We start from the raw sequence: 10,205 nt of genomic DNA, 5'->3' as shown, positions 1-10,205 counted from the left end.
CCTAGAGCTCTGTTATTAAAAGTTTTATCCATCTCACTCTCCTTCCTTCCACAACCACCACCGGGATCCTTTGGATAATCACTCAGTGATAACTGAACATGTGTCTGGTTAAATTTCTAACATTCCCTTCAGGAATTAAGATTTCGTTTTAGTGCATATTCTTCAGGAAAAATCCCGAAAAGTACCACAATTCATTATACATTTATGCATTATGTGCTCTATCTAAGAAAATCATTTTTAAAAAGAAAAAATAAAGACCATTTGGCTTACTTCTCTCATTTGTGGATGAGAAAGTTAAGGCCCAGAGAAGGAAATTTACTTGCACATGACAAATCATAACTTAATTGTAGCCCACTAAGATCTTGTGTCATCTCCTTTTATTATAAATTATTTAAAAAGTGAAAATGAGCCAGGGGATTCAAATGTATTATTTGTTTATGGTGTTCCTCTCCTCATCTGGTTTAATTGAGTTTTCTTGACTAACCTTCAAGCAGCATTACATCTTTTCTAAGTTGGTCCTCTTTAATCATGCCCATCTGCAGCTGCTTTCTGTGTAGGACATTTTAATTACTATTATAGTTTTAATGACTTTTTTAAAAAAACGTTTTTTATATGTGCACAGGTGAATTGATCATAACAGTGCAATTTTAAATACAAATCAATAAAATTAATTCATTTAATTTTAAGATGCTAGAATTAAAAAATGAGTATTCGAATTGATATTTAAAATGCCCTCTACCTGACTGTATGGGCAATAATTATTCTTTCTTATGCAGCCTTATTAATTTTGATGGTTCGAGAGACAGAAATCCCCCAAATAGACACTAAAACCATAGATGTTCAACATCTGCATTGTCTCACCAGATTCTCCTTCAGGTTCCTTTCCTCAATCTAGCAGTACTGTGTGTAATACAATATGAAAACTTGCCCCACAAGGCTGGTTTTACTTAATGATACTTAGCAGAAGGGCTTTGCACTTTCATGATAATTTCCACCAGAAAAATCTCTCTGGAACTTACTAACAATAATCAGGCCTAATATTAGCCTCAGTCTGGAGATTTATTAAACCTATTTGGCAGAGTAGATAAAGTCGAATGCCTAGGTATTCAAGCATCTAGGCTGTGCTTCGGCCTTGGAAAAAGACTCTCAGGCTAGCACCCTAAAAGCATTCCTCAAAACTTGATTCATACTAGAAGTGACATTTCTTACTCTCTAGAGGCTGTGAGATTGCAAATCTTGCAATTACTTCCATTGCTTTTGGGGGCTGTGAGAATTTCCGCCTCTCATCCTCCACAGTGAGGAGGGTAGTCGAGCAAGGCTTTCTCCCTGAAGTTTTCGTCAACTTTGAAAATAAGGACTGTGCTCCCTACATCACCAGCAATTGACAAGGATCCAGGAAATGCCTGCTAGGCACTTTCAAACTCGGGTAAATGGGGGTATGAGGGAGGCTAAGTAGGCAGTATTTAGCTAGCAACTATTATTTCCTTTATGTTTCTGCCTTGTTAACTAAGCTTCCACTACGGTTCATAAATCTCCAATATCGTGAATTAAAGAAACAACAACAAAAATCCTCTTCTGTGTGCTTGTGCGTGAGGGGATAGAAGTCCACTGCCCTAAGATGCAGGACTTATCTTCCCAAACAGGAAGAGACCCATTTCTGAGAAAGATAGTTAAGTTTCCTAAGGGTCTCCTCTCAGATCGAGGGGATGGCAGTCCCCGAGGGGCGAGCGGGCGCGGGTCCTCAGGGTCCCCGTGCGCTGAGAAAGCAGGTGAGGCCCCCTCCCCGCATCTCGGCTCCGGATCCCGGGTCGCGAAGGGCAGCCCAAGCGGGTCCCCGGCGCCAGGCGCCCGGGTCACTTCTCCCCACCTGATTCGGGCCCTTCTCCTCTGTCGGCCCGCTCCGCCGCCTCACTCTCTCCCCCGCCCCCCGAGTCTCGTTTCAGTCATCCCTTTGTCCTTCCCCGGATTGGCAGGTTTTATTATTCCGCCTGAACAATCCGGCCGCCCAGTGGCTGAGGGTCGCTGACGTCGGAGGCAGAGCCGGGGAGTAGTTGGGATTTTGCTCTGTCAGTAACACATGTGTAAGAGCCGCGCAGGGAGCGAGCGAGCCGGCTAGAGGCCAGCGCCGCCGCCGCCGCCGCCGCCGCCGCCGCCTCCGAGCCGGGCAGCAGCAGCCCCGGCAACAGCCCCGGCAGCGGCGCAGGCTCCAGCGCGCCGGGCCCGGCCGGCCGCAGCCCCCGACTCCTGGGCGCGCCTGCCTGCCGGCCTCCGCACCGTGTGCCGCCGCTCCCGGGGTTGTGTCTGCGGCTACTCCCGGCCGGAGGTGCAGGGAGCTCAGTCGAGCCGCCGCTGCCAGCCCGGAGCGAGCAAGCAAGCGAGCGAGCGCGCGGGAGGGAGAAAGGCGGCGGCGGCGGCGGAGGAGGAGGAGCGGCAGGAGCGCGGGCGGGGGCGGGGGCGGGGGCCGCCGGGCGGGGGAATATACAAAGTGAAGCCACATTGCCAAACTTGCAGCAGCGATTGCAGCAGTTGCTGCCGCTGCGCCGCGCCTGAAGCCGCGCCGCGCGGGCCGAGGGCTCCTGCAGCTGCTCGCGCGCAGCCGGAGGCGGAGGAGAAGGACGAAGACTGAGACTGACACTTCTGCTCACGGCCGCCTGCCACTTACGCGGGGGCCCCCCAACCCGCCCCAGAGCAACGCGATTTAAAAAAAAAAAAAAAAGCCGCCCTTAGCCCCCTCCTCCCCTTTCCTGCTTCTGCGAGAACTCCCTCCCTCCCTCCAGCTCCGCCAGCCCAGGCGCCCCTTCCCTGGAAGCCGAGCGGCTTCGCTCGCATTTCACCGCCGCCGCCTCTCGCAATATTGCAATATAGGGGAAAAGCAGGTAAGGGGGCGGGTGGAGAGCCGCGGGCCGGGAGGTGGGAGAGGGAGGGAGGGGGTCGATTCGGGCCGGGGCTGTTTTCTTTGGCTTCCTTCCCCTGACCGTCCCAAATTGCAAGTAAACAATACGTCGGCTTAGATAAAGCGCCAGTCTGAAACTACCGAGGCCGGCCTGTGAGCTAGCGCGGAGGGCAGCCCCGGGCCGCCAGCTTTGTAGCGGTTCCTGCTTACAAAAGGGCTCTTCTTGGAAACGGGGCTGGTGGGGACCGTAGAGGGGGTGGGGATATTTCTAGTTCATAAGGGAAAGGCAAGGGCTGCTTAGATGAGGATTTTAAGTATGAGAAGTAGTGTGTTGGGGGGGTGGGGGTGGGGATAGTCACGATACCCCCCCCTCCCTTCTAGTAAACACTATTTTTGAAACAGTGGCAGGAAGGATCTAAGTGAGCAGGATTCGGTATTGCTGGTTCTTTTAAAAAAATTCGTCTTGGCTTATAAGTCTTTTGTTCCAATCCAGGAGAAATACGGTGAATCACCTAATTAAAATCAAGACATGAATTAAGCATCCATTTTTGTACTACAAATTGCCAGCGTTACGTTTGTCCCTCCCTTGGTCTCCATTAAAAAACACCAGAGACGTTGTTAAAGGGGGGCAGATTTTGCCTCTAGCTGCCAGTTCTGCTTTCTATTTCACTGACTATCCCAGGACCTAAATTGCTTGGCTATGTAATTACTAGAGTATAAGCCTATTTAACTTAAAAGCTTTCTTTTTTTTTTTTTTTCCAACTCTAAATGAAACTTGATGAGGGCCCGTCCTTAGTTATCAGGGGAGTCAGTTTCTGGTCAGTCTTCTTGATTCATCTCTTTTAGATTTAATCAGCATTAAGGTATTGCTTGTCCTTAAGAGCTTTAGCTAATGGGGTTACTGGATGCTTTTCTCAGTGTAATGTTTCCTTTTCAAAAAAAAAAAATACATATATATTTACCTCTCACTAAAGATGGGGGCGGGGAAGAGCTTGGAATCTCCTCCCTCTCTCTCCTTTTAAAAAGGAATTTGGAGCGATTAAAACGTTGGGGGAAACAGTTTAAAGACCTAGGGCAGGAAATGCAGATTCATTTGGGTTAGGGCTGAAATTGTAACAAAAAGCAATTCCTCGAGTAAATGCATCAGATAAATCAATTTACATAAAGGTATGATGCATTCGGATAAATGCAATGCTAATGGGTTTTAGAGTGGTCCTGTTTCCAAAGTCTCAGGGTTTTGTTACAGCTTAATTGGTGCAGTTCTTATTCTGGTTTATTGTGCGGTCACTGGACACACGTTCCGGGACTCTTTCGGAGGAAATGTGTTTAAAATCGGCCTATTTAAGGAACCCGAGTCCTTGTTTCGTTCCTTCCTCGTTTTTTTGCAGCAGCCAAGTTGGGCCGGGGACAGGCAAAGTTCGCCTTCTTCTGAGGTATCAGCTGAATGTCTTGAGCAGATAGCCGGGAGCCTCAGGGGGAGCCCACACTCTCAGCTTACAGAGGACAAAGACAAAACAGGCTGCTTAATTGGCAGTAAATAACTTGATCTTTTTACAGAATAAGTGACTAGAGGAACACTAGGACTTTATTGGACTCGGGATTGAAGGCAACAAATTAATCGGTTTAGGCTAAGCTTTATAAATTGATTCCTATATTATATCCCAGTTGCATCTCTTGTGGCATTCATTAGAGTGGGGAATTCTTTTTTAAAGCAGTTTTTGGTGACAGCAGGACGGGCTCGAATTTAACTTGTGCATCCCTTAATGGTGCCTTCTCGCACATTATCTGTAACGCCGCCCCCCCCCCCCCCCTTTGGAGGAACAAAGCTTTAGCATTTAAATTGCTGATCAAGGGCAGATTAGTGAGACCAAAGTGGAGAGTGTTTGTATAGGAAGTTAACAGGCATCCTAAAGTTCAATGATCTATTATTCTTGCCTGTGTCCTGAAAACCCAGAGAAAACACTCATTGATCTTCAAAATGAAATGAGATTTGGAACAATAATGGGAGATGGCGGTCACCACAATGGCATGTGAAAGGTGCTGCTTAAAATACGAAAAACCAGTTTCGCAACTTTACACACTGCACCCCCTTCTCCCGTCACCTTGCCTTCCCTCCCATCACCACGCTCTCCATCTCCCGTCTGCCGGTCCCTCCCTCGTTCCCTTTCGGAAAATCGAACTATTTTCAACTTGTGAACTGCAGCTGCACTTCCCAGGGCAGAACCCGGGAGGGAACGAGGCTCCGGCGGGGCCGCCGCCTCCCTACTCTCCTCGGCTCTGTCCCGGGGCCCGGCGGGGGCTGGGGAGGGGCCGGGCGCGGCGGTGGGTGGGTTTGACCCTCATTTGCTGGAGGCGGGCGGCGGAGGAGGAGAGGAGGGGGGCAGTGGGCGGAGGCGGGGGCTGGGAGGAGGCGCCGCGAGGGGTGGAGCGCGCTGCGGAGCCTGCTCTCGGAGTTTTGACAGTACCGGAGCTGAAATTGTCAGCGGCGGCAAGCGCAGGAAAGTTGAGAGGAGCTCGTGGCCCCAGAACAAAGCTTGAGAAAAGTAAACAGGCGGCTGCTGCCGGCGAGCCTCCCTCCTTCCCTCTCCCCCTCAGCCTCCTTCCCGCCCTTGCCCTGCTGTTTCCTTCCAGCAGCTCCGCGGGGAGGAGGGGAATGGGCTTGCTCTCTCTCCGGCGATTACTAACTTTTGCATCGCCCCTGTTTTGTCTTTCTCTCCCTGTCCCCTTCCCGCCCTCTGCAGACCATGGTGAATCCGGGCAGCAGCTCGCAGCCGCCCCCGGTGACGGCCGGCTCCCTCTCCTGGAAGCGGTGCGCAGGCTGCGGGGGCAAGATTGCGGACCGCTTTCTGCTCTATGCCATGGACAGCTATTGGCACAGCCGGTGCCTCAAGTGCTCCTGCTGCCAGGCGCAGCTGGGCGACATCGGCACGTCCTGTTACACCAAAAGCGGTATGATCCTTTGCAGAAATGACTACATTAGGTAAGACTTTGCTGCCTTTTCTGGAGATCGGGGGAAGAGCAATGGCAAGGCCAAAGGTTAACAGGGTTGTGAGGAAAGGAGTAGGCGTCTATGGGAGTACATTGCAGCCTTCACCTCAAAAATCTAGTTGGCGGAATTTAAGGGGTTCAGGAAGCATGTGTTAGTCTTCCAATATCTGATGGCAAATTAATGGGAAATGCCATACTAAGTAAAGACCATCTGGTGGGACTGGGACATTAGATGTGCAAAGGTTGAGCACCCTCTGATCCCAGAGTTTAAGTGGTCAGCCTCTACTGGACTTTAGGCTAAAAGCAAACATCCCAAGCGGGAGTTAAGCTGGGTTCTTAAAACAAGGTAGGAACTCACAGAGGAACTCAGAAACAAAGGTTGACTTAAAAATACAAGTGTAGTTAGTGAGAAATGATTTGTCTATGGTGATGGCTTATTACGATATTTACATAAGCATCTTGAAACTTTTTTGAGTGGAAAGCTGTGATTCGTTCTTTGTGCTCCTTGAGAAAAATGCTAATTATCCATCAGTTTAAAGACTTGTAATTCTTCTTATAGAGAAAAAAAGCCCCAAGAAATAAAACCTGGTGGTAATGTTTCTCTTCATATTGTTACTCGGAGGCTTGCAAGTAATTCAGTTAGTGTGTGGTTTGCGATGTAGAATTTGCAGTTTTTTTCAATTGAAGCATGTTCAGGTTTTGGGTTTTTTGTTGTCGTTTGTATCACTGCCCTTGATCCCCAAAAGAGATTTAGAAAAAGGCTATAGAATTATACTAATCTTGCATTTTAAAGCAATGTATAGGAACATTCATATGTCCATGTAAGCAGTCTTTTCCAACAAGTTGCAGTGCAATTAATGGAAAGAATTCAGGAGGTCAGGTGCCTATAGGATCTTTTCAGGTGAACTCAAGCTACTTAAACTCATTAATTTGAAAGGAGGCATTTGAAGGATTACACATTTAATTTGAGTAAATGGTTTGATAGACTGATGCACATGAATGCTTCTAGGAGGTGTTCTGTTTCAACATCCAGTAATTAAAAAAAAACCCACACGCACACAGTTGATACTAGAAAACTGTACACTTTTAAGAAGAATTTCATCCTATGTAAATTTGTCCTAAACCTTTTTCTTTAAAGTGATTAGTAGAAAATTTTCTTCTTTCTTCAGTGTGGGTAAATCAGTGGATGAAATATTTTGTTCAAAGTTTAGCTCCATTGTGATTCGCCTTACCCTGTGACTAACATTGCAAAAGATCCCAGTGCATTTCAGAGCTGAGTGTGGATATGTTTACCCCAGTGATATCATTAGTGTAAGATGATGGAGTAAAATGACATTTAGTTATTTTGATAATGCAACCTGTGTCGACTCTGCTGGCATCCTCAATCAGTCCAAGTAAAAGAAATACAGGAAGGGAGAGGGCTTTTATTTTCAAATTAAGATGGCAGCATTAATTTCACTAAGTGTTCTTTTAGAAGTAACTGTTGGAAAATCAGCGGGAACATGGGTGTAATGCTTTCTGGTCCTCCTTCCAAGTAATGCCATGAGCTTTGACAGTGCTGTAATTAAATAGAAAGCAAAACTGTGGTAAGAAAGGAGTGTGGTTTGAAGTGGAAAAATTGACAGTGCTGTTAAGATTCCGTGAATGGTACAGATTCATCTCTTCTCCGAGTGCCTTCAAAAAAAAAAAAAAACAAAAAACAAAAAACAAAACCCCTGGCTTCTGATTACAACTAATTAAAAAGAAGATGGGTCCACTTGTATTCCCCCAGGACAAGTTTAGGCAAGTGGCTTCCTGGGAATTGTGTCCATTCTTTTCTCTATTCTTGGGGCCAAATGTAAATGGCCTTTTGGTGTTTTCCTGTGCCCTAATGGAGCAATGGAGAATGTGTGCCCAGCCTTGAGCCTTAATTAATGGGATCTACGTTCTTACTTCCTTTTTTCCCTCTGAATCTGGAAACTGGAGCCAGGCTCGCTCTTGAACTACATGCTACCCCGAGGACCTTAGATCTTTCTAGGAGAGATGAGTTCTAGCTCAGTACGAAATTGATGGCCTCACACTTAGCTCAGGGCTCACCAGCAGCTGAGCGCCCCTTCCCCTCCAATTTAAGAGATTACTGAAGTCTTCTATCGGTGTTCCTCTCTCAGCCCATCAAGATGCCCAAAGGGTGGGAAGGTGGGGAGGTGCAGACGTTGCTGTTCCTCTCAGCTACCCCCTCTCCAATGTCCCTCAAGTCCACTTGTTGGAGGAGCTTTCAATGCTGCAGGGACCGCTGCAGAAGAGTGGAGTAATCTGCTCGCCCGCCGCCAGGTGAAGGGGACCCCTTGGTCCGACTGAGACCACATAGCGATTTACTGAGGGGCTTTTAAACTGTCTTGACTTTGAGGTTGTGGTTTTTTGAAAACAACCAAGGTCTTGGTAAAAAGCTGCGGGAGAACTGGGAAAGGCCGGCCTGAGCGCGGGGGAGGGGGCTGCAAGATGAGGGGGCGCTTTCACCAGTCCCCTCCCCCTCCGCGGCCAAGTGTCGATGGGCAGAGCTGGGCTTCTGCCTCCTCTCCCTCCAAGATTTCAGATAAAGCGGCTGCCTTGCTGCAGCGAATCCGCACAATTAAAAGCTTTAATTAGTGGCTCCTCCATTTTCTTAGTTCTGATGGGCTTTATCTAATGAGATCTGGTCTCTGGCTTAGATCTGCTCCGAATGACGTGTCCGCAATGAATGAGAGCTGCGTCGCAAACAAAACATTTAATTAACAAAATTGGCCTCTAAGAGAGGGAGGGAAAGAATGAAAGGGGGGGTTGTAGAGCGGAGGGGGAGGGTGGATCTTAAAGGGACCAACGCCTGCCTGGCCCCCCATCTTACAAAAGTAGGGGAACCTTGGGATTGCCCCTTCCCCCATCCCTGGCTCCCGACCCCTCAGCTCCACCCAAGCGCCCCAAGTAGCTTCGGAAACTCCGTTTCTCTTCCTCGAACCCTTTTTCCTCCACCCCCACCTCGGGCCCGAAGACTGGCGCGGAAAGTGCAGCGAGAGGAGGAAGTTCGGAGACCGGCGGGTGGGGCTCCAGGTCCGGGGAGGGCGAGGAAACGCGCCGGAAGCCAGGGTGGCGGTCGTCGGCTGGCCCTCGCTCGCTAGGCGGCCAGCACCCGGGCCGGCGCCGCCCGAGGCCGCAGCCAGAGCGCCTAGCCGGCGGGAGGTCTCGGGCCCACGAGGGGGCGAGCGCAGGGCGGGAGCCGGGCGAGCGGGTCGCGCTTTCTTTCCCCGGGCTCCGCTCGGGCGGTTCACGTGGCGCCCGCAGCCGCAGTGAGCCCGGCGCGGCCGGGAGTGGGGGCCTGGGGCGAGGGTGGGGAGAATTGGTAGTTGGTGGTGGAGGTTGTGTTTGGGGAGGGGGTGGCGTTAGGAATGGAGGCGCCGCCAGACAGCGAGTTCATTTCCCTGGTAATCAACAGCAAGCTGCTATATTCAGAGAATGCTGTCCCTTTAATTGAACAGGCTAGGTAATTAAATGGCACTTTTCCAATAGGACGTGCTAGGTAAATCTAATAGTTGGTTATTTAATATCACTTTGAAGTCTGCCCACTCAAGCACAATGACAGCACAGGAGCATGTGAACTATTAGCTAGAAAAAAAAAAAAACAGGATCTCAAAAATTAATTAAATCGCATGCAATTTAGGGGGAACGTTTATCTTGATTTGTCATAACAGAATTAATTCAAGGCCTCCAATTCACTTGGGGGCAGATCTGTTACTCTGAATTAACCAAGCGTAATTTGGCTGATTTTTTTTTTTTCCCTCCCTCCCCTCTCTAATGCAGCAGTTGGGATTATGCACAGCCCCCCTCTTAAGTATCAATAGCTTCTGGTGCTTTTAAGGTGCCTGGTCTCTAGTTATTCCGAAGTACTTTTAATGGACTTGGCTCCAGGCATAATTTCTGGGTTGCATTTCTTTGTTACATTTAATATAGCTGGTGCAGAATTTAGATTAAATATAGGAACCTGCTGGAAAACCAATTGCTTCTGGATCAGTAGCTGTGGATGTGCTTTTTTCTCCTCAGATAGGTTGCTGATATTTACTTGCAGGTACAAATGTATACCTTTCAGCCACACTCTCGGAAACGTACTTCTTGCCCAAAAGCAGTTTAGAAAACACAGCCAGGTAGCGTTTCATATTGCGTGTATTTTGCTTGAAGTAATAATGCAGTTGAAAATAAGCCCACCTATTGGTCATTGAAGTTACTGAAAGATGCTAAGCATTGATAGTAAACTAAAAATACGATTTGTCCTCCATCTCTTAATGCCAGCAAGGAGAGCTGGAGCTGAGCGGGCAAA

General features: G+C 48.6%; 1 protein-coding gene across 2 annotated transcripts in view; it reads left to right on the top strand.

Annotated features, from left to right (window-relative positions):
• Window positions 1-2,239: 2,239 nt before the first annotated feature.
• The window catches only part of LMO4 (LIM domain only 4), a 16,995-nt gene continuing 9,029 nt past the window's right edge, over window positions 2,240-10,205 (top strand). The window contains exons 1-2 of one of the 2 annotated variants that reach the window (XM_002810644.6): window positions 2,240-2,876; window positions 5,635-5,873. In XM_002810644.6, the coding sequence (XP_002810690.1) occupies window positions 5,638-5,873 (236 nt within the window). In that variant the 5' untranslated portion in view covers window positions 2,240-2,876; window positions 5,635-5,637. Of the gene's footprint in view, window positions 2,877-5,293; window positions 5,437-5,634; window positions 5,874-10,205 lie in introns of those variants that run through there. The other variant, XM_002810645.5, reaches the window with a different exon arrangement.

The sequence above is a fragment of the Pongo abelii genome, chromosome 1 (assembly GCF_028885655.2).
Source record: "Pongo abelii isolate AG06213 chromosome 1, NHGRI_mPonAbe1-v2.0_pri, whole genome shotgun sequence".
NCBI classification, from domain to species: Eukaryota; Metazoa; Chordata; class Mammalia; order Primates; family Hominidae; genus Pongo; species Pongo abelii.
Note: the sequence above shows the minus strand (reverse complement) of the source record. Positions and strands in the feature narration are given on the sequence as shown.